The 24,897-nt window shown below is 47.8% G+C and overlaps 1 protein-coding gene across 4 annotated transcripts in view; it reads right to left on the reverse strand.

Moving 5' to 3' along the window:
• Adarb1 (adenosine deaminase RNA specific B1) overlaps positions 1–24,897 on the reverse strand; it is a 121,763-nt gene that overhangs the window by 38,877 nt on the left and 57,989 nt on the right. For 2 of the 4 annotated variants that reach the window (XM_034523730.2, XM_034523729.2), the window contains exon 3: positions 22,248–22,421. Coding sequence is in view for 2 of the 4 variants with exons in the window: in XM_034523728.2 (XP_034379619.1) it covers positions 10,140–10,239 (100 nt within the window). In the remaining 2 variants the exon portion in view is untranslated. Of the gene's footprint in view, positions 1–10,139; positions 10,298–22,247; positions 22,422–24,897 lie in introns of those variants that run through there. The other 2 variants (XM_034523728.2, XM_034523727.2) reach the window with 1 other exon arrangement.

Consider the following 24,897-nt stretch of genomic DNA (forward strand, 5'->3'; position numbering starts at 1 on the left):
CCACAGGAGGCAAGCGAGTAAGCAGCCAGCCCCCACCCACCACCCCCAAGACCTCTGCCTCAGCTCCTGCCTCCAGGTTCCTGCCCTCACTGTTTTGATGATGGACAGCTCTAGGGAACTGTGATTAACCCTTTCTCCCCCAAGTAGCTTTTGGTCATGGTGTTATCACAGTAATGATAATCCTAAGTTATCTTCTTGGTGGGAAGCAGCATCGAGAGGCCCAGCAGGTTTCTGGACTTGTCCCCACTTGCCATAAGGCACTGTCCTCCTTCCTCTTATAGAGTGTGGTAAGCAGAACTGGACAAGACCTCGAGTCTCATGATAATCACATGAGCAAGTTCCAATTAACAAACAAACAAACAAACACCTATCAGCCATAGAATCAGGAGGATGGGACAGCCAGTCTACAGGGATGACAGGCTTGTGGAGTGGCCAGGAAGTGACATTAACACAGACTTCACCCCTGGGAAAGGGGAGAGGAGGAAGGCAAAAGCAGCCCTCTGGGGTAGTGAATGGCTACTGCAGAGTCAGCATGGGGCAGACAGCAGAGCTCAGGACAGAGCAGAGCTCAGGACACACCCTCACTGTGAGCCTGGCAGCCTGGACAATGGTGCAGGAGTAGCCAGTGGGAGGACAGCCTTCCACACAGAGGGGAGCCAGGAGAGGGGGAGATGAAACCCAGAACCCAGGCACAGCCCTCACGAATGTGATCTCTAAATGATTTGGGGACTTAAATGCAAAACACAGAACTATGAAACTTGTGGGGAAACCTTAAGAGGAATTGCTTGGGACCCACGGCAGAACTGTCAGAGCCGACAGTCCAAGGGAAAGCCAGGAAAGGGGGAGTTGATAAACTGGACTTTAGAAATAAACCTGCTTTTATAGGCCCGCTTAAAAAGTACATATTAGGAGAAAGCGGCTGGAAACCACACAGCCAGCAAGAGGCGGGGGCGGGGAAGGGGGGCAGGTGGATAAGAAGGTCAATGGTAAAACAAATATCCAGTAAGAAAATGGTAAAAAAAGAAACCTTTTGCCACAAGAGACACACGGCGGGAATCAAGCACACGCAAACATGTCCACCATGCCTGGCTACGAGGAGAAGGTGGCGTTAAGAGAACGAGGCACTGCCGGGGAAGGGAGTACAGAGCAGCCGGGAGTCCAACAGCTAAACAGGACACTGCCATGCAACCCAGCAGCTGCACTGTGGGACATCTATCAGAGGGAAACAAAGACCTCGGTCCTCATGAGAACCAACTGATTCTCACGCTGCACAGGGGTGTACATCATCTCAGAGTCGGGCAGAAGGCACAGCCAGTCTAGCTTCACTCCTTATAGGATTAGTCAGCTGATGGTGTGGGTGGGAGCTGGCTTTCCGCAGATGTCTCCTGCAGCGATGGACCCTGGGGCACAGCCGAGCGCAGCCTGGTGGTCACCTGGCTTGCACAGTCTGCCTTACTGTGCTACTCTCACTGAAATTCTGTAAAGGACACGGGAAATGTCTCACAGTAGAAAATAACTGTGCCGTGCCTGAGGTGGGTGGGGGACCTGTGTGGCAAGAACAGGAGCTAGATATCCCCGCAGAGCAGAAGCCAGCGCCTACAAATGCCAACCCTTGTCCCAAAGGTTATAAGACAAAGTGGACTGAGCCACCAAGTGCTTTACAGCATTTCACGTGGCTGCTTCTTACGGCCTGAAAAAAAGGTCTTACAGCTTCAACTATGAACAAGAATTAAAACCCCATCAAAAATCCCAATGGAGGAGAATTCCAGGAATGGGCTTTATTTGATAGCAACATTCAAAATAATTGCCTCATTTTTCAAGATGCCTCCAGGGGCAGGAGCTAAGGCTTGGAGGCAGCAGTTCGAAGACCTTTTGACTCAGTCAGCATCAGAAGAGCAGAGACCTGCATTTAACTCATGAGTAGAGCCCCAGATACCATTCTCACTTCTTCAGCAGCACCAGTCAAGGTGTCTCTAATGGCAGTACCAAAAAAGGGAAGTTAAAAATAACCGTGCAACTCTGAACTAACGCAGTAACCCGTGGGGAACATTCCAGGCCGGATACAAGAGCACAGCCCCTGAAGGGCCTCAGCTCACAGGACTGAATGCCCAGGATAAAATGAAAAGCCAGCATTAGAACACAACACATGCAGAAACAATGCTTGGCAAAGATGGCGCTTTAACCAGAGACACCCCCTGGACCCATGGCCACTCATCTGCACTGTCTTTACCACTTAACAAACACCACCATGATTACATTGGCAATGTTTTACTTCTAAATTAGCTGGAAGTCAATGAATCTTGTTATGTATCTTTTAAAAAAGATTTATTTATTTATTTTATGCTGTGAGTACACTGTTGCTGTCTTCAGACACACCAGAAGAGAGCGTGTCAGACCCCATTACAGATGGTTGTGAGCCACCATGTGGTTGCTGGGAATTGAACTCAGGACCTCTGGAAGAGCAGTCAGTGCTCTTAACCGCTGAGCCATCTCTCCAGCCCTGTTATGTATCTTTTTATAGACCCTTATGTTGCAAAACAAAAGCGCCAAAACTTGTATTAACATCTCTATTAACCTCTGAGGCAGGCCTCATCTTCCCATGGTGGTGAGGTGGCAGTGAAGGGAGGCCCCTCTCCCTTTAACAAACAGATACTCTAGGAGAAAAGAAAAGAAACATGCCCACATGACTTGCTTATATCAAAGATGTACTGGAACCTGAATCTTTTCTCCTGGGCTAGTGAAAGTGTTCTCCCTAAGTATACTAAAGCAACTACAGATGAAGATGACTGGCAAACGTGAGGGCTAGGGAACACCTCCGTGGGCCAAGAACACACTCTGAGGTGCGTGGCCTCAAGTTTGGATCACCAGCACTCACACAAGAAGCTGGAGCAGCAGTGTCCTAACCTCGGAACTGAAGAGTGGGGGCGGGTAGATCCCTGGAGCTCACTGGCCGGCTCGCCTTACTAAACAGATGAGTTCCAGGTTCAGTGAATGACCCTGTCTCAAAGAAATATAGTGGAGTGTAATAAAGGAAGGCATTCGCCATGGATCCTGCTTCTACATGCATGTGTGTGTGTGCACAGGTAAGTGGCAAATAAATGAACTTACAAAGTAACTGCTATAGAGTTAATTGATTTCCATCTTCCCTCAAGAAAATACAGATTTTGAGAAAACTTTTATGTGTTCTTTATGACTAGCATTGGTGTTGTTTTTATATGAACCAAAAATTTAAAACCAGAGTTTTGAAATACTATTTGTGTTGAGTCTTCACAGACGCAGGCAGTAAGCTCAACTCAAGGATAATATTATAGCCACAGCAACAAAATAAAATAATCATTTAAAATGGTTTCTGAAATACAAATGTCTCACACCACCTAAAGGAAAACAACCTGAAATTCAACAGGTGAACCAAGCGTGTCAGAAAACAAAAAGCACGTCATGACTGATATTTTGCTTTCGATATCACCTAGCAAAATAACACCACTAAAGCTTCCAAAAATATTCAGCTTTCCTTTCTACAAAACCACCCATGTATCCTGACGCTGAGTTAACTCCTGCAGAGTCTGTACATACTGAGGAGGGGGTGGCAGGTTGTGTCAGCAAGTAAAAACTGGACACAGCATCTGAGCAAGAATGTTTTTACAGTATAATGCAAGTGGGGAAAGGACAGCCAGGCTAGCTAGGCAGAGCATTCATCACGCTAAGTGGAATGTCACTAGGGGTAACCCATGGGGCAGGGAAGAAAGAGCCAAGGGCAGCAGCAGAGCCACCACCACAGGCCACCAGCTCAGGAGGACCTGGTACAGGTTATGACACCCGGTAAGGGTAGAGACAAACAGTAAAGGTAATAGAAAACATGGGGAGGAGAGTAGCAACACCACAGGCTGTGGGTCTCACTCCCTTTATTAAAAACCAGGTATCATGCAAAACTCACACCCAGGCAGCAGGTGAGTCGTTGGGGGGTCAGTCATATACCAGTTGTGTGGACAGGCTCAGCTGTTACTGACAAACGAGCAAAGCCTGACAGACGAGTGCTGAGGAGGAAGGCGAGAAAGAAGTAACCCTGTAAGGGTTGGCGTCTCCAAGGGACCTGGTGTAAAGTGCTCACTTAGGTAGAAACTGTACCAACATAAACGTGTATAAACCTGCGTCATCTTGAGCGTCCCACCTCTCACATGGAGCAGATGCTTAAGGCAGACCATCTACAGTCCACCCATGACTTTCCCTTCTCATGCCTGCCATGTCTAGAGGTATCAGCCACTGGCCTCCGCCCTTACAGTATCCAGGGTAGTCTCTATGCAAACCAGAAATACCTGGAAGCACAAGCCCCCAGGCTCACACATGTCCTGGTGTGTCCTATCATGGCCCACCTGAGTCTCTCCTCATGAGCCATTGGCTGTGCTGTTGCCCAGGATGGAGGCATGCGGCCTGACTTAATGTATTCATCTTGAGTGACAACTGCTAGGAAGCCTCTGAGCCATGCTGACCTAATTTGCTGTATCATTTCCTACTCAAGGTCAGTACCAGGAATGTGCTGGCACCTTTGACTTTAGCTGGATCCAAACACAGGTTCACTCCAGCAGGCATGAAAGCCATTTGGATGGATACTCGACAACATCCTCGTTCTGCCTCAAGAAGTGGGGACGCGTCATTCTTCCAGCCGCCCTGACCACGCTTTCATCTGCCAGTCTCTGATAAACCACAACACCTGACATCCCAGATCTACCTTTCTTTGGACTCTAAGCACCTCCCATCAATGGCCTCTGGTTCTTTTTTACTGGGTTAATACCAGGTTCCCTTAGAAGCCTGGATGTGATTTCTCCAAGTTCGGGAATCTACAGTGCTTTCTCTCAAATTACTGCAGGGCTCCGGTCTCCTCTCGAAACAAGCCCAAGTCAAACACCCACTCAAAGAGACTTCCAATCATCATCCCCTCCAGGTGCCGTGCCCATTCCAGGCACAGTGGGTCTATGGCTTGCAGACTGTCTGTCTCCCTCCTTGCATACCTGAAGCCCACTTGGGTGAAGCAGGTTTCATCTCCTTAATTGCCTGTCAGCCCAGTGAAGATGGGCTGAGTGAGGGCTCAGCTCTGCCCTTCCCAGCTCTATTCAACTCCTTGCAATACGTGTGCTAGACACAGAGGTGCATCTCTAGCCTTCACAGCCACAGCCACGACCCCCAGCTTCCCCATTGTCTTGTGACTGCTACATTGTTTCTTCAAGGTAACCCACCGAGTGCCAGGAGGACTGGGTGCTGAGCTGTGTCTTGGATGGTGCCTGCTGTTTCTGCATTGGCTCTCCGTTATTAAAACAGCAGCAGACCATTCTTTACCAAAAGAGAAAACACGGGTTTCATCAATTATTTCCAGTTTGAAATATTTACTGAAATGTGACAGCTAGAAGCAATCTGACCAAATGCGACTGGCCACACTAACTAAGTAAACACTCCCCCACTGTGCCTGCACACACAGCCGGGGCTGCGAGGCTCAGCATGACTGAAAGCCAGCTGAGTTCATCAAGAATGTCAGGTAGTAGCAAGGTCAATAGCGTCATACAGAAAGGGCAAGTATGGGGTAACCACAGTGAGGACCAGAGTCCCAGTGCCCCACCAGCTCCACTTTACTCAGCATGCTGTCTACACCCATGACTTCCCTCCCCAGGAAGTGCCACACACACTTATTGTCAAGATGGAACTGTAGGTACTAATGGCCTCAAAAGCCCAGAGCCAGCATCTCCTCTGGGTGTCCCAGATCCTCACATACAGCAGTCCTCTCATCTGCAGCACCTGCCCTGCAAGCAGCCGACAAACCCCACGAAGAGCTCAGAGTTTTTTTTTTTTGTTTTTTTTTTTTTTGTTGTTGTTGTTGTTGTTGTTGTTTTTGTCTCTGTCTGTGGCACATACCCCGTATTTTCCAGGGTACACAGAGGTGGATATGTAGTCATCATTCCTGTTCACATCTGTGCTCAATGGACCAAGGTGCTTTGGGAGCAGCCACATGTGCTTCCTCTGTGCCAAGTCTATAAGGCTGCAAACTGAGGTCCTTAACCTGGAAGGGGTTCTACGTGGAAAGGATCAAATGGACAGTGTTTGACAGAGTCAAGATTAAACAGTGTGTTCCAGGTCCTTTCCCTTTATCTTTGCTGAAGGACATAAATTCTCTGCTGTTCAGGTCCCTGTCTCGCAGAAACCAGTAAGAGTCTGAGGTAAACAGGGTAGTGGCTGGTGGGGGTGCTGGAGTCTGCAGGCCCTCTGACCTGGCTTCAGCAGTCACATGCCTTCCTCATGGAGAGAGTGTGCGTGCGGGGGTTGCAGGCCACAGAGTGGGTCCTTGTGATTTAGCACTCATATGGCCTGCATACAGTGAGTGCTCCTGTCAATTTAAATATATTTCAGCGAGAAGCCAGGCCAGCACAGAGCCTTCAGCCATGCTTCTTCATGCCCTTGGCCTGTGACTATTCTTGGTGAGTTGGGAAACTGATGGTGATAGAACCCTGGACACAGAACCACAGTCAGCAGACACAGGCTGGCTGTCGCTGCCACATCACCTGCAGATCTCTGAACTCTAGCTGTTTATCTCAGGAAAATTAAAATAATCCCTAAACAAATACATTCACGACCCAGCTCAACTTGTTTTCTGTTATCTTCCAGATACACATGTAAATGGAGCTTAAATTTAAGAACACAATGACCCAAAACGAGGTAATAAGCCCAAGTTCCACCTATGAAGTAGTTGGAAAAACCAAATCCAGACCGTTCTCTTTAGGAAGAATATTTACCATAACCAAATGATGCGACAAAATATAAAATACTTAGTATGCAGTTTAAAGCCTCATAATAAGTTAAAGCTATATTCAGAACAATTTTAACAAGTATGAATATTAGATACATAAAATCTAGAATATTCTGCTTATATTTAATTAGCTCTTCTTCCTATGGGACAACTAAACAGAGCAAAGCCACTGAAAATGTTTCTAAAACTGTATTTTCAATATTAGCATTTACACTGGGAATTGGCATTACTGAGATTTATTCTGGATCCGATTTCTCTCACATTCCAAGTGTGACTCAGTATTTCAGCTGCTAAACTGGAATGTGCTGCTGCCACGGAGTGCACCCTCTCTGAGAGGAGCTCCCGCCCTGCCACCAAGGTCCTCATGTGTTCCATGAAGCCGTCAGCACAAATGCAATGAGACATACACTGTATCTGTCACAGCACATTCTAGAAAGTCTGAGCTACCTGCCCACAAGTGCGGCTCTTCAGCGTGTGTGTGTGTGTGTGTGTGTGTGTGTGTGTGTGTGTGTGTGTAGTCAGTGGCATCTTTCTACACTTGAGGCCCTCTCATAGCTGACATCACAGACTGTCTTCTCTCCCAGAATCTAGGGAATGTCCTACCTGCATAAACAACATGGCAGCCACACCTCACAGAAGCCACCTCCCTAGCCACACGGGATTTCATATGACCCATTCCAGAGCAAACCTTCAGCCTGACAGTCAAGAGCACCATTCTTCCTACTGAAATCCTGTGTTAACATCTGTGCTGTGAATGTCCAAATCTCTGATGCCAGTAGGCAGAAGTTTCTTGTGGGCACTTGTTAGATAGGTGGGCAGATACACAGATGGGTTAGTGCCACTCCATCCCACATTCCAAAGCTCCCCTCTGTCTGGACTCAAGCTGAGACTAAGGGGAAGACTTCACGACAGCAGCTTGGAGTCACTTATGACCAGCTGTTCTCTTCACACTGAGCAGGGAAGGAGTCTCAGGGTAACTTTCCATCAGTACTCAGAGTGCATGCCTCTGCTGAGCTAGAGCTCACTACAACGTGCCCAACCCCACTCAGTTCTCCACCCTGGAAACCAGGCAGAGGAGGCTGGCCTTGGATCAAGGCACCTGACGGCGGCCTTTGAGTATGTGCAGAAGAACTGGGAACAGACTAAAGATGCTCTCACGTTTGGGACAAACAAAAGACTCAGAGAGAAAGCAGAAGGACAGGACACAGACGTGGGACCTTACACAAACAATGTGATGGTGATCGTGGAGAATACAGCAAAGGAGGGCCTCTGAATTTCAGCTCACCCCACCAGTCACCTACATGGTGGCTGGCAACTGACCCCCGATCAGACTCTAATGTGCCTCACAGTCGGACCATGTCAAAGGCTCCTCTCAGGCCTTGACAAGAAGCATTTGCCTGGTCAGCACCAGGACTAAAAAGCTTTCCTTCCCACAGGACTTTCTGCTGTGTTGGTGGCTCCTCCTGAGCTGCACACGAGCCAACCAATGTTTGTCCTGTGGGGGGCAGAGCAGCCACACGGGAAATGAAGGAGGCAGGAGGAAAATCAATGAAGATGTATTGTTGTTACAGTTCAACAAGCAGCTTGTCACTATAAAACTAAACTTTTAAAAGCATGCATTATCCCAGTCTTAGAAAAAAAACCACAACTCATTAAACACGATCTGTAGCCCCTTAAAGTATTTAAAAAGCTCACACTTCCAATCTTAAATAACTTTGCTGTAACTACATGTGTAGTCTTCACAGCCTCCGTTGGTTTAAAGGTGTTCCTATTAGTTTCAGAGACATATTATAATCCACCAAGAGCAAATGCCACTACACACGGTCACGCTGCTCAGTAACTGACAATGAGTTTATTTGGAAGTCCAGCCAGGAGCCAAGTCCCATCCTACACAGGCCTGGCTGCAACTGTGTGATACTCTACTCTTTTAAGATGCTGGTCTGAAGAAGGCGGTCTTGCAGCAGAGCTTTTCCTGCAGCTGACACAGCTCCAGAGAACTTGAGGAAGCTTCCCTGAGCTGGGACTGCAGGGAGTCCAAAGGATGTGCTCAGAATTAGGCTCGGATGTCCCAGCGTTCTCCCAGCTAAGTGGCTCGTGCTGAGGAACTGCAGAACAAGTGGCATTTCTAAACTGGGCTAATGGATCAGCACTCCCCATAGTTTTGCTTCTGTGTTCTTGATTGGCATTGTGACTTCCTATCTTACAAAAGTCAACTGAAGATACAAAGGCCAGCAGGACTCTTCTAAGATGAGAGCAAGTCGGTAATAAACTGGCCTTTTTGAGCTTCCCTTTGTTCTATCTATACAGTAGTAAGCACATGTACTTTGCCTACAAAGATGTAGGGCCCATGATGTCCTCCTAATACACCCCTGGCATTCTATTAAGCACCAGACTTACACTGAACAGACTACAAAGACTGCTGGCTCCAAAATCAATTTCTTCTTCATCCTTTAAAAAAACTGTAGCTCATTTTATTTCCTGAGGCATTACCATTGCTGGTTACAGAATTTGCCATGGTGACGGGTCATGTCCTAATTCTATGGGGCGGTAGCACTGAGGCAATGCCTGGGGAAGTGGAAGCAGGGGCAGTGGGCCGCTCAGTATGGCCAGCCGTTCCCAGCTAGAAGCAGCTGTTCACTGGGACACTTTTTAATATTTCCAATCCTATGGAGACAGTAACTGGTGATAGCTCACATGGAATGTTTTCCCTCTACAAGCTAATGGTTTGTAATTTTTATAGTAGTAGACACTGTCTGTGCCCTTGAGGGCACATGATGTTTTTACTACTATAAAAACTTTTGAATCTTGTTTAAAAAAAAGAGAAAACACCTATGGATTTTAATGTCTTAAACACTGAGTGGAGTTAAGTACTGAAGTAAGCCGGGTGCTGACTGTGAAGGGCTTATCTCTGCTTCTGTAGAAGAAAAGTATTTCCACAGTAACAGCTATGGTCTTACCCTCCCAGTAAAATAAGCAAATTTAGGGCAAAAGTGGCACGAATGAAGAGCGGCGGCAAAAGTGATTGTTATGAGTCATCTCTCTAGACAGAGAAGCCTTGTAATGCTCATGCTTCAAACTTCCACAGCTTCACAAACACCCTCCCAAAAAGCACCCTGCAGACGGAAGCTCAAAGGACCTCTGCTCACACTTAAGGAAGGCAGCTTCAAAGCTTCCTTTGTCTGCCTGCCCTATCGAATTCCATAAAGTATCAGCAAGAGAGAGGCATTCAAATCAACAGTGGAGCAGAGAAGCGAGCGGCGGGCACCGGCAAGGCTGAGCCACAGGCAGCCCACCCCAGAAGACACTATGGTGTGGCGTGCAAACTCCACCTATACGTCCGAGTCATTACCTTTCCTTTCGGAGCGTTTCTTGCGCCTCCTTTTATACCGACGCCCCACGAAGCTGAAGAAGGCACCCACGGTCAAAGTCCCCAAGCCCAGCGATGCCATATGGACCGATTAGTGGCTGCTAGCCCCTGCTAGTCCCAAGCTCATTCCGCGTCCCTTGGTCACTCAGCAATAACACGGAGGATTATTTCAGTGTGCAGAGCTGAGGCTGAGGCGACAGCCACCCCTGCCGGCAGGATGCAAGCGACTGACTTGCTCCTCCGTCTCAGGCTCATTCATCAAGCCTCAGAATTAGGCAGAATTGGGTTGAATGGGACCCAAACACACAATGATTTCCTCACACATCACCCAGAAAGTGACATGTGATAGTTAACCCTAAAAGCACAGGGCAAGGAAGGAGAGAAGCGCAGTGCCTGCAAACAGTTCTGGGAAAATAGTCTCCTACGACAAACATTAAAGTCCCATCTCAACAAAAACTCCTACATTAAAAATAAAAGCACCAATGAAAGAGTAGTTTGTGGAGTGAGAGCTGGAGGAAAAAACAAAACCAAAAATGGGTAGCCGCAAAGCATGATACAGATGGGTGAACAAGAGAGATGAGAGAAGTCATGAGCATGCCAGTGAATGGTGAGCTCAGCTGGTCCAGGAGAGTCCTCCAGACAAGTCCACCATCAGGCGCAGTCTCTCAGGTGCCTCCTCCTCTTTTCAGTCATGTGCTTGAAACCAGGACTGGCCTGGTTCCTTCAAGAGTGTAGATCATGGTCACTGATGAAGGGTGCTTAAGGACTGGGGAAGACACTAGCTCCTTTGTGTTTTCCATCATGCCTAGGGTTCTAACATACAGATCCAGCCTAGCCTAAGACAGCACTCTGACCAGCAGGGCCATATCCCACAGACATGAATACACAAATACATGCACATGACATACACACATATGCACACACATATGCACACACACACACACACACACACACACACACACACACGTCACACATCCATAACTCATATGTGTAAGCCTGTACAAGCACACACAGATGTACAGGTACACACATACATGAACATCACACAACACACGGGACCTCTGTTGCTCAGGAGACAACAGTAATGCTGGCACAGCAATCCCCAGTCCTAAAACTGCTCCAGAGAGATACATGCTGTCAGACTCCCGGGAGACTTCCCACTGCCTCTCAGTCCTGGGTCCCTGCATGGAACACTTTGCAGAACTGTTAGGAGAGTTGACAACATGGAGGATGTGAGTAGAGAAAACACATGTGTCCGTTCTCTCCTCATACCATGCATGGCATAAAAGAAAACCTTCACCCACGGTGCTCAGCATCCATTCACAACTGGTCACTCGGAAGGTGCGTGAGTTAGTGTAACACCGACAGCCACACGGGAACCTTCTGAATGTGAATGTGCACGGCATGCTCCCCGGAAGACACGCCTTCTACTCCACACTGGCAACTCGGTGAACACTGGATAACGGAGCCACCAATAGCTTTTATCTTTGCAGAACAGTTAATAGGACCTAACAAATTTAAACTGTTTAAGTAATTTTGACACATTGACAGTTGTTTTATAACCTTTGACAATTAGAAATATTTTTTAAAAATGTGAAAAATTCTACTTTGCTTAAACATATGATACTCTGGAGAAATATGTACAAATGTTGTATACCTTCAATTAAATATTTTATTTTTTAATCCTTTAGATCAAGACCCTGCATACTTCTTAGTAAAGGGCCAGACAGGCAGTAAGGCTATGTGTCTCTGCTGCACATTTTTGTCTTGTTTTTAATCTTTAAAAACTCTCTTAAAATGAATAAAAATACGCTATGGCCTAGCTGCCAACACTCCTTTAGGTACTGCTACCAACAAAAACATCATGTCTTGATCCACTATTCGTTCCAACATGAGTAAGCTTTCCACAGAATGCCCAGACATGTGGCTGCGACTGATTCAGGCGTCTCTGCTATGTAGCCAACTTTCAGTCATAAAAACCCATCTTTCCACTTCGAATGCATACTTGTCAGTGAGCAGAACCACTGTGTCTACAGTACACTGACTTAATTAAGTACTTTAAAACTCTTAAGCAGGGTTTGTTGGCCTCACGGTACTCTTCTCTTAAGCCTCCATCCTGCTACAACAAGTCCATGCTATGAAGGGGTGCTGCAGGCAGCAGGCAGCAGGCAGCAGCTGTCCTGGAGATGTCCTTGCTGCTGGGAAATGACAATGGCTCATGCACATGTATGGTGAAGTCTCAGCTTATTAATGATGCAAGCTCTGAACATACCAGGCAGGAGTGCCCTCCTTGGGAGACACTTTCAAGATTGGGGGACACTGGAAGTATCTGCTAAGAAACCCAAGAACAAGAGTCCTTTGGAAAGGTGAGGCTGAATCTGTGGGAGCCTGTGATGGCACAAGTGAGTGAGTGTCTTAGGTGGCAAGCAGGGCATGACTTGAAAGGGCTCTCTCTTTCCAGGTGAAGCAATGTTTAGAACTTGTCCTGAGAGCCGTGCGGAATCCACATATATATATCCTACAGTGGAAAGGCAGGCGGGTGGGATGTGAAGAGACAGGGTGGTGGCCGTCATAGCTGTAAAGCAGGCAAAGGAATGGTGGAAGACTAGCACAGAAGACAGGATGCAGGCTCTTAGGCCAGGCCTGAGGTGCGCAGCAGGGGGAGAAGCATGCTTCCCTGGGGAAGGTCACATGCCAGAGGCTGCAGAGCTCCTGAGAGGGAGTTGTAATCAGCTGATGCAGGGCGGGAGAAGCCAGCACTGTTCCCACTCCCTGGACTGTTGGGGGCCAGAACAACAGGGGTTATCATGACTCTCCTAAGCCCAGGTAGGAAGATAGTGGCTACCTTGTCACACTTCCTTCTCCTGATTAGGTCCTGCACAGACCACCTTAGCACATTTCAGAGTCACCAACAGGAGAACCAAGCCTGGAACCCACTCACCTAGCCTCTGGCTTTAGCATGGCCTTGTCCCACCCACGAAGCTCCCACCTTTTAGGACTCTTATCCATCATTCTAGGGCTACTGCATCTCAGCATCTTCTAGGGATTGAGCCGACATACCAGCCCCCATACTACAATCTGTAGATGCTTAGGTCCCTGACATTAAGTGGCACAGTATCTGGATGACCTGTGACACATCTTCCTGCAGATAGACTTTAAATCACAAGAACTCTTCATACCCAGCACAACACAATTGTTGTATGAATACTGCACTATATGAATCCATTTCTCAACAATAATAGTATTTAAAACTGACAAGGGAAAGCCTGTATGTGCTCAGCCCAGATGCGATTTTTCCCACAGTTTCAATCCATGACTGGAGGTAGACATCCCACAGATTCGAATGAGGGTCAGAGTAGGCAAGAGTAGTCAGAGGCAAGCCCAAGTCATGATGGACAAAAATCCTGGCTGTAGCCATGTGACTGTGCTTGGATACCCACCAACTCCAAACCCACAGTGACAATCAGGTATACAAGGTATGACTCCCATCGTGGAGTCAAACACAACTACAGGAATGAGCACCAAACCACAGAGAAGACAATCGTAAAGAAAATGACTCTCTGTTACTGTAATGGGGAACTGGGAAGGCTCTCTGGCCCCTCAGTTACAGGGAGCCACCATCCGTACTTAGGCAACAGTGAGTAAACTGGTGCAAACTGGTGCTGTGTGCACTTGTCTTCTCAGCAGCTATCTGGATCTCAGGAGACAGTTCCTCTCTCTCTCCGGGCCCATGGTTGGGGTATCTTTGGCCTTCTTGAGAGTCAGTTTAATAAGACACACAGCATGAGAGCTGTGGGAAGCTGGGGTATATGGCTAGGAAGCACACTGGTGTCACCGCTGTGGTTAGCACATGCTGATTTACACTGAGTCATCCCCAGTCTACAGAGCAGAATAGACAACCCAACTCTGTGTATGCCACTTGCCTCTCTTTTTGCCTTCCAATGTCTTCTGGGTTAGTTAAGAGAAATATCAAAACAGAAGTCTGGTGATTCATGCAGAAAAAACAAAAAAACAAAAAAACAACCAACCTGCTGCAGAATGCAATTATCTAGTGAGCCAGACATGGCTTCCCTGATAATGGACGGGTTAATTTAAAAAGGACTTTAAACCAGGTGTGTTGGCGCAGGCCTTTAATCCCAGTGCTAAGGAGACAGAAGCAGGCAGATCTCTGAGTTTGAGGCTAGCCTGGTCTACAGAAAGAGTCTCAAGACAGCCAGGGCTATAGAGAAGCCCTGTTTTGAAAAGCAAAGAAAATAAATAAGACATCTTAAATAAAAAAAAAAAAATAGTAGCATTCCTCAATATAATACTTTTAAAATGTTTAAACTGGTTATGTATATATGTGTGCACCTGGTCCCCTTGGAGGGCAAAGGGAGATAGCAAATACCCTGGATCTGATGTGATGGTGGGCATGGTTGTGAGTCACCCAATCGGTTCTGGGAACAAACTGGGTCTTCTGTAACCACTAAGCTATCTCTTCAAAGAACATTAAAACACCTCACAAGTATTTGTTAATAAGAAAACCACCACAATATGCCCTTATCTATCTCATGTTTATTGGATTTCTACTACACACAGCATGTCCTCAGTGCTTGAGAGACATCAGGAAACAGAAAACACATGGCTGCTGTCAGGAAACCTACGTTCAAACAAGGACAAGAAGGATGCACAGGGAATGTCAGACAACTAAATAACAGCATGCCCTGTGGATGGTAGAAAGATGCCTGGGGTGGTCAGCATGAGGTAAGGTTTCTCCACGATGATAAGACAGGAAGGAAACTGGCCTTCAGCATCAAGCATGCATATTCTGCAGGCAGTGTCTAGGGGCAGCTAGGCAGCAGACTAACTGCCAAGCAGCAAAGCAGAGATGAAAGAAGGGGTCCGTGGGCTCAGCATGTGGGATTTCCTAGGGAAAGTGGCAGCCACTCAACAGAGGGGACTGAAGCAGGACTGTTACCAAGAGTTTTCATCTGCTTCTGACCTAGTTTTAAGAATGCTAGAGGCTGGCAGGGAACAGTCAGGGGTAAGGCTTAATGCAGGAACACAAGTCAGGACTTGGGGATAGCAGTGCAAGAACTAGGAAGCAAGCATCCCACGGTGCTCAGAAGTACCTTCCTGGATAGGAGTGTGGAATCCAAAAGGAGCACAAAGGAGAACAGAAGGGAGAGCACGGGACAAAGGAGCAGGAGCTGGGTGTCTGCAGATCCACAGGAGGATGCAGCCAGGCAGGGTCTGAGTCTGGAATCGAGAGGAAAAAGCCTATGCTGGAAACATGTGGTTGGCGCTCACTTGCAGAGGCACACTGGATTATAAGCACAGACTGGCTTAGATGAGATGGGGGTATGGCAGAAAGGTCCCCAGGGAACATGCTACTGTGAGAGCTTCAGTGGTCCTCACCCACAATACCAGTCCCTACACATGTACCAGCCCATTTAAATCTTACCAAACATCAGTAAGGAGGCTTTGGAGTGGCTGTGTGAGGCGAACAGACACCCATCAACTGCTTTACAGCCATTCGTGCCATGCTTGTTTAAAATGGAGTTATACAGTCCACCATCTGCACAGTCCACACATTACCATGGTAAAGTACCTCCATCAAAAGGCTCTCCACCTCCAATGGGCCAGGCTTGTGCGTAAGTGCCCACTCTCTTACTTCCCTGAATCTGTCAATCACAGAAGGCGGCCCTGGGACAAATCCTGGGCTAACTGGGAGTGCAGACCTGCTCAGCACTGGCAGGGATGTCTCAGTTTTGGTGGCTCTCATGCAGTCAGGACTGATGCTGCACTGAGGGGCCTGGCTGACGCAGGCCCATCAGCTGCTGAGGTGCTGTACTGGCTGAGGTGAAGAGCCATGCCGGCATGCCAACCTTTAGACTCTGTGTCTACGTGCAACCACACTGTCAAACTACGGCGAAAGCACTGGGTTTCCTCTTTAATACACCACAGTTCCTGAGGAGAATAAGTGGTGACAACACCTGCACCCTTCTTGGGGTTAGCGAGCCCATGCCTTCCATGTTAAAAAGGAGGTAACTTTTTAACTTAAGTAGACTGTAAGTCAGTCTACTTGTCATACCCACTCACAGCTTGCTGCTGGCCTGCTCTCTCTGGAGTGATCCCACAGCACCACCTGCTGTCCAGAAGAGGCCACTCAAAAGAGCTGCTCTAGGGTTGGGCAGAACTTAGAATACTGCAGACCCTGGTATCTCCTTCACCTATAACAGCTTTGGCCAGGGTGCTACCCACCGTGGCAGCTGACCCCCTTCCTTAGTCTCTGGCCTGAAGCAAACTTTATATGGTCTTTCTGTGACTCCCTAGAGTTGTCAGGTTTGTATGGCCAGAGACTGTCAAGGCCCATTGACCACACAGAGAAAGGGTGACTGTACAAAGGACAAAGTCAAGGCCAGGCACATTCTCTCAAGCATGTGTACCCGCTGGCGATCTTAAGCAGAGACATGAGCCCTAAGGGAAAGTTGGCAATATGAAGTGGAACCAGTGCAGGATTCTGAATAGGTAATTTAATAGATCTGTTATGGACAGCTAGGCAGGACCAAGGTGAGACATAAGGGAATCAGCAATCTATAAGCCAGAGAGAGTGGGGTGGGAGAGCCTGGGCAACTGCCTAAGGTAGGGCACAATTCTAAAAAGAGACTTAGAAGGATTCTGACCTATTCCAAAAACAAAACAAAACAAAACAAAACAGTTACTGTTACACTACCACCAAGGGAGTGACACCTTCGTCTGCCCTCTGCAGTCAACATCCATGTCCCAATAGGTATCCTGGCTCATTCTGGTCTCAGCATGCATGTCTGAAGGAAATGTTCAGAACATCTGACGGGTAGCTCAGATACCAAGCATCAGCTCCACGCACTGGCTGATGCGCACAGGAAGACTAAGGAGAAGTTCCATCAGGGGAAGCCTGGTATGGATCTATTTCTTGGGTTTGGCTCCTAGTTCAAGATAAAATGTCAAATAAGTGATCTTAAAACAGGTGACAGGGACTGCTGAGAAAGCTATTCTAGCTCCCTGCAAAGCAGCAGTGCAGCCAGCAGTGAATTCTCTGTCTTCCGCAGCCCTTCTGATCTGCTGTGGTACATGAAGGTCTTCTGCAAATGAGGGCGAGTTAATAAGGCTGGGGGGGGTGGGGGTTGCATCCAGATCCATCCACCATCCGTCATGCCAATAAACCCGTTTTGGAAACTCATGGACTCTTGTGTTTGGGACCATGCTATGAGGAACTGTGGAGCCATAGCAGCCGGGCCTAACTTCCCCCTGGAGAAACCCAGAGTGTTCCCAGCAACTACCCACAGCCTGGCACTAGGAACCCTTCAATTCATCAGCCATAACTACCTACAGCTGGCACGACCAACATGGGACTTGATCACCCATGCAACCAAAGATGCCCAATCCAAGAGCTCTGCACCCCCATGGAAGCAGACTGAGACTTCCCCACACCGGGCAGGGCCCCGAAGCACTCTCCCGGTGCCCTGAGCAGAGTAAACTCAGTTATGACTCCTGAGCTCCAGTCTCTTTGGAGCCATGGGAATCACAACAGCCTAACAAGATTCAAGAAGCCATGCCCGAGCCCACACACGAGCTAATCATTCCCCACCGATTTAACCAAGCTAGCTGACCCTACTAAGTGAGTGACACCCACCCCGTGGGGCCTCGCCAGAGCTCTCCCTCTCTCGCCTCTCTCAGCTGCAGGCTAGTCCAACCTACAGGCCCCCAATCTCAACTCTTCCTCGGCTTTCAGCGATGCCTGGGAGCCCAGGAGTCTGAGACCAGTTGATCCCTGAAAGCCTTCTTGCCCGGGGGTCCCCATCCAAGAGCTCTGAACCCCACGAAACTTCAGACTGGGTGAGAACTTCCCCAGTGGACGAGACCCATGACACCCGCCAGTGCAGTGCGGAACCAACTCAGTCAAAGGTTCCTCACTTCTGCTTCTGCCATGCTGAGCCACAGTTCCAGCTGACTGAGCCGTGACAGACTCTCGGACCCACAAGAGCCTACATCGTTCCCTACAGGTGGTAGAGGATGCGGGCAGAGCCAGCTCCAAGAGTGCTCCCCCGAACCCCTGCTGGTGCCCACAAAAAACCTCTCCATAAAACTCCAAGACAGTGCTCCCACAAGTCCAGCAGAGACAACGCCATCTCCTGGAACCTGCCTGGGATGCCAAGCTACCTTTTTCCAGCCACCTCTTCTGACTGAAGACCCCAGAGATGCACGCTGAGACCCAGACACACAAGCTGAGATCCAGAGACACACGCTGAAGACTCCAGGGACACATGCCAGACCCAGAGACGCTCCTACAGAAGACAGATCCAGACCTTCCAGCTACAAATGAACTCTTTTGCCAAAGTCACACAGCTAAAGTTACATGTTAGTAAGGAAAACATAATGTCTATCTAGATTAATCAGATGTTATTACCCTCAAACTGTACAACCTGTGTTCAATTGTTTCAATGATCTCTTGCCTTCCTAACTCCCACTCCCAGCTCCCCCTACCCTTTGGCTTAATTGTGCCACACCCTATGGCCTTCATAGTGTTTTCTTTTGACTCCCTCATCCAAAATTTTCACTAAAAGAGAGTGAGATGTTGGGCCATAAAGAGATGGTTTGGTCTCCCCGGTAGAGCGCTGGGTTTGAGATAGCTGGGGACCCAACAGGAGATTGCCTGTCAGGGACAGCATATATCTTCCCGTGCTCCTGGATCCCAGACTACTCCTTGTGGTCCACATCTCTCATTAATACAGAGTTGCCCCTTCTTTTATGAAAGAAAAGAGAGGTGGATGTCGGGCCATGGAAGGGTATCCTGGTTCTTGGGTTGTGGATGTTTGGCCACACCTCCAGAACCCAGGCTCCTGATAGGAGGTCTGATCTCCGAGGGCAGGCCTCAGATGTGATTGACAGGCCTCAGGCCCTGAGAGATTTACATACTAATGAGGTACCTGAAGGCCAGAGGGTGGAGCCAATTAAGCATTCCCCCCCACCCCCCAGCCCCTCCGCCCTCTTTCCCTCCCTATTTAACTCAGGACTGCTCTGGGTTTTACAGTGGGGAAGGGGTCCATCCAGATCCATTCAGATCCATCCACCATCCATCATGCCAATAAACCCGTTTTGGGGGGGGGGGGGGGAGAATAAGGCTGGAAGAAAGTCCACTTTCTCTTGTGGGACGGTTCTTTTTTGTGCCCCCATATGACAGTTTCTTCCCACTAGGAAGCAAGATACCAGCTCTTGAACAGCCGGTGCCTCTGATCCAGTGAAGTCCTGAAACTGTCTATGTGAGGTGTGTCAGTTCCAACCAACGGCTGAGGGTTCTGTTCCCAGAGCTTCACGCCCAGGCCTCTGAACTTCTGACTGGCCAGTTCCAAGTCAAGAGTTCTCGCAACCCCTGCTCAGAGAGCTCCCAGAACTCTGAGGAAAACTTTCCTCACACTCAGTTCCTTTGTTATTTTTAGTTTATATGTATGGGTGTTTTTGCCTACATGAATATCTATGCACCATGTGTGAGCCTGGTACCTACTGAGGCTAGAAGAAGACATTGGATGTCCTGAAATTGGAGTTATAGATAGTTATGAGTTACAGTGTATGCTGGAAATGAACTAAGTCATCTCTCCAGCTTCCAGTTTCTTTAAAACAAATTACAGTTATTTATTTGTGTGTGTGTGTGCGCACGTGCAAATTTTTTTTTATGTGTGTGAGTTTATGAGGTTAGTTAGATCACTTCTACCATGTGTGTCTCAGTGATCAAACTCAGGTTTTCTGGCTTGGTAACGAGCACTTTTACCCTCTAGAAAGCCTTATCGGTCTTCCAGTTCCCTATAAAGAATATTTTGAAGGAAATAATCACACAGCCCATGAACAGGTTTCTAGGGAGAGATGGAGAACAGTCCTGTGCACGGGAGCTTTGCTTCTTGGGGCTCTGGGGTGCACTCCTCCCAGCTCATGGGTGAGTTTTCATTCACCTTCCAGTCTACTGCCCCTGCAGCCTCTGTATCAGCACCTGGAGTCCTCTGAAGCACCAGGCCCTGTGCAGGACGTGTTCTGATCTTGGCACGGGCCAGGTCCTCATGAGAACGGTGGATCATGCACCACACAGGCAGACAGTTGGGACTGTGAGAGCATGCAGTGGGAGGGAGCCCGGAAGTATCAGGAGATAACAGTTACAAGGGTTTGGTCATTAGTAACACAGGTCTTCTGGACTTCAAAGATGAGCAAGACCCTCCCAAAACAGACCTATGTGTTGTCCTGTGATGACTAACCTTGACTGTCAACTTGACTACATCTGGAATCATCTAAAGATCAAGCAGTTAAGCACACCTGTGAGGGATTTTCTTGATTGGATCATGTGACCTGGGAAGAGCCTTCCTCAGTTTGGGCCACACCTTCTGGTGGCAGCCCACATAAAAGAACATGGAAGGGGATACTTCTGCTTTTGTCTACTTGCCCCCACCCTCGCTGTTCATATAACCTGTTGCTGAGGCATTCCTTTGCTGCTATCAGAGCCCACTTTTCCAGGATTCCTTAGGACAGCCAGAAGATCAGCAGCTTTCTAGGAATCCCCTGAGACATCTGGCCTCTTGGGCTGAACAACTACCAGAGTCTTGATCTTTCTGTCAGAAGACAGCCACTGTCTGACAAGCAAAGCTACTGCCTGTAAACCATTCTAAGAAATCCCTTTTCACATACAGATGTTCATTCTGTCTATTCTTGTTCCTCTAGAGAACCCTAACACATACACCAAAAGCTGTCTAAGCGAGCTATGCCAAGACCTACTGGTGTTTAATACACAAGCACAATGATGTTTACATATCTTTATCATGTGTTTCCCAGCAATGCAACCATTGTAGAAAGAACATAAGACTGCACCACCTCAACAGGAAACCCCAGTACTTGACACCTCTGTCAGAAGTAATTCCTGAGCTATACACCACTTCTTAAGGACCAAGCCAAGGGAACACAGCCACCTTGCTGGCACCAGATGCAGAGTCCCTAGACTGCACCATGCCTGTCTGAGGAGGGTGCGTGTTACGAAGTAGGAGATGTGGTAACCTAACCAGGAGGAGGGTTACTGTAGCCCAAAGCTTACATGTTTATTTTACTTCAAACCAGATGAAGAAAAAAAAAAATCAAAACAACAAACTGTTGACAAAATTAGCTCACATCACCTGAGGTAAAAGCAACACACTGTCTCAACACTTGCTGCTAGCACTGATTCACAGAGCCAGCAGGAGGAGACGATGCAAAGTTTAGCACTCTGGCCGCTAGCTTTGCTTTCTGGGCATATGCTGCACGGAGCTCCTTGTGGCCTGACTTTCCTGTATTTCTCTAAGAACAACTGTGTGAAAGGATATAAACAATTCATCCTGCTGCCTCACACACATGACTGAATCAATGCAATGCTTTATCTCTGTGGTATGTTAAAAACAGGCGGCCATTAGTGGAGCTCGAAGCGCCACCACGAATCCTTCCTTAGTCTCAAGACTCACTTCAGCACCTTCTGCCGCCAAGGTTCTCCACACTGAGAAGAGACTTCTTTCACATTCTAGAATACAGCCGTAACGGAGCTACCTTCATACTAGTGCTTTAAGAGCTTCAAGCACCCCCACAAGAACAGATGCTACCCTAACAGCCATAAAGATGAAACACTGAAGAAAATTCAAAGAAAAAAGTGGTGAGTAGTAAAAGGCTCTCAGGAGGCCTTATCTAGTGCCAGGTACAAAGCACGGGCTTTATCAACAGAGCGATGAAGTGAGAGGCAGCCCCAGGGAAGGCTGGAGGGATGTGAGCTCTAAAGATGATGTGTGGCCATAGGAAGACGTGCGTACGTGAACTAGCTCAGGGTAACAATCTGTGCTGGGATTAGGGAACTACACTCCAACAGTAAGCCAAGTAACTTAATTAAACTTTTTTTTTTTTTTTTTTTTTTTTAAAGACAGGGCTTTGCTATGTATCCCAGGCTGACCTTGAACTCTTAATCTTCCCGCCTCGGTCTCCTGAAAGGCTGGAATTCAGGCCTCTGCCACCACACCTGGCACAAAAGTCATCTTTGGTCAGATTTTATGAGATTTTAAAAGGATTTTTACTTACCTTGAAATTTGTTTAGTTTTTATTTTGGCTCAAATCCTGAGGCAAAACTCCTTCAGGGCGATCAAAGCGAGCTCCCAGCTCAGCAGCACTAAAACAGAAAGTGTGATGCACTGGGCCGACTGCTTCCTTTAGCCACACCTTGAGCTCTCCATGTCCAGCCTGACACACTTCACTCTGTAATAAAAGATTCAATTACTTGGCACTTCGTTAACTTAAGGTTAAAGGCTTTTCAGCACCTCAGGAAAGAACTCCAGTGACAGATACTCTTGTTTGTAGGCGGACCTCCCGAGGTCTTCCTGCATCCACCTCCCCTGAGATTACAGGCCTTCATGATTGACTCGATACTCTGATTTTTAAAGTCTTCTTCCTCTATATAAGCTTATACCATTTAAAACAGGTTCTTGGGAGTTTTTAAAGGGGATACACAGTAACAAGTCAGGCCCTGGTTCACTTGCCTACAAGTCAATGCACATATTACATCCATATTTAAATATAGCTGGCCAAACAGAATACCCTAACAGAACACCAGGATTAGAAAAGAGGCCTCAAGAAAAATTTGCTCTCTTTAAAATCAAATGCATACATCCATTATACATGCAAATACATGTGTGTGAAAATACAGACCAGAAACCCATGTGCCCAGCCCTTAACCTACCCTGGTGGCCACCCTGCTTCTAGAAGTTGAGGGCTGTGAAATTATCTGCAGCTCATTTCTTCTCCGTGAACTGTCAACTGTAAACCCATAAGAGTGCTTCATTGGCACGACAGACTCATGACCCTTCCCCTACAGAGTTCCTACTAGGTGTCTGGGGGGCCATGCACAGAGGTGACTAGTAGATCTGAGTAGATCCTTGTTAGAAGCAAATATAAAGTGTGTGTTGTCAGCTCAGTTCCTAACTCTTGCGAGTGCTCCCTGCCATCAGGACACTGCTGTAGGTCCTCTGAGGGAAAGGGTGAAGAGAGTCTGCCTGCAAGTCTCCCTGCTGTGCCGCCCACAGCCCTACATTCATGCCACCAAAGTCAACAGCTTCCTCACAGATGCTTTACAGACCTGGGACTGTGGGTTGCAGAGCCATCCAGCCCAGCACAAAGGCATCTGGGCCAAGTGCCCAGAACGGCTTCTTCATCACCTCAGAATGCCTGGGAGAAGGGCACGCAAAGCTCCTGGCATGGGCTCCCAGAGCTACCTCACTTTGTCACAACCCAGCTCCACCAAGATCCAGAGAGCAGTGGGAGAGCAGACCATGGGGGGAAGCCTTGCCATGCTTCTCCAATGACACCCAGACACATCACAGAACCCCAAGAAATGAATTAACATGCTCCTACCAATCTGAGTGAAGAGACCTTCGCCCCCTGTGAGTCCCACAGGCCAGGTGACTGCTCTGTCCATCAAACTACTCCGTGGGCATGGTACTGCCTAGCACCAGGCCTGTGCCTAAAAGAGGCGGTGGGTTCCTACTTCCCATTTCTGCTGGATTGTCTCTGGGGATGTCAGTCACTGGAAAGAGGTCTAAGCTAGCTATGTGTTAAGATCACGTGGGAAGATGGTCAGCTACATCACTACAAAAGTCTTCTAGGGTAGGATACTGAGCCAATAACCCTGGTGAACAACTGAAACCAAGCCTCCAGCCATACACCATCTCCAAACAGAAGTGGCCCCCGAGGCACCAGTTGCACTGGGCACAAGATCCTAGTCACGATGATCATGAACATGGTGCTGTTTTGTGTGCCATACGTTTTAAGATGCACTGTCAGGCACCAAGGGCTAGCCAAAATAATATTATTGCTTCAAATTATGGCAACACTAAATATATAACATGCGTTCCACCTCCGAAACTTTTGAAAGTTAAGCAAAATTAACAAATCCCAAGAATATTACAGACTTATAAAGATGTCAGAAGGAACAGACTATCTGACTAAACCGCATAGGTGAAAGCATCAGGAAACAAAATTTACCCTACAACAAACTCTCCAGACCTAGACGGCTGCTCCAAAACATTTAACATATCTGTCAAGATAATGAGAAAGGGAAGGGTGACTCAGTCTCGTGCACATAGACATCCAAGCACTAAATAACAGGTGAACAAATTTAGCCCAACAAGGTGGGTGTAGGGGGTGGTTCTGATGCTCTGATCTGGAATCTGTGTGTGAATGCTGAAGGTCCTGTTCCCCAACTGGTTCTTGATCGATCACTAAAGATGCTATCGGCCAATGGCTGGGCAGAAGAGGCGGGGCTTCCTGGTTTCCTTAGGCAGGCTAGGAGACGCAAGAGGAGGAAAGCTATTTCACCATGCTTCGGAGGAACAGAGAGCCACCAGTCATGTGAGATCTCAGGTGGAGTGGCCATTGGCCACTTCCCCAACTGGACCTGGGATAGCAGGCAGCAAATTAGAAACTCACCTAAACTGAGAGCAGATTTAGGGTGCTGAGCAGGGAGAAGGTAACTGAGTAACTAAGCTGAGGGTAGATGTAGAGGTATTGATCTGGAAGTGGAGATAAGAACATGCCACTCAAGGGGGTCTTAGAAGAGCCTGGCCATTGAACTAAAAGCAAATTAAAAATAAACTAATGTGTATGAGTGTCTTTCATCCGAAGATCCAAGGGAACCTGGGGTTGGGAGGAATGGTACACCGTCTGTCCAGAGTGTAAA

This window comes from Arvicanthis niloticus, chromosome 20, assembly GCF_011762505.2.
Source record: "Arvicanthis niloticus isolate mArvNil1 chromosome 20, mArvNil1.pat.X, whole genome shotgun sequence".
Taxonomy (NCBI): domain Eukaryota; kingdom Metazoa; phylum Chordata; class Mammalia; order Rodentia; family Muridae; genus Arvicanthis; species Arvicanthis niloticus.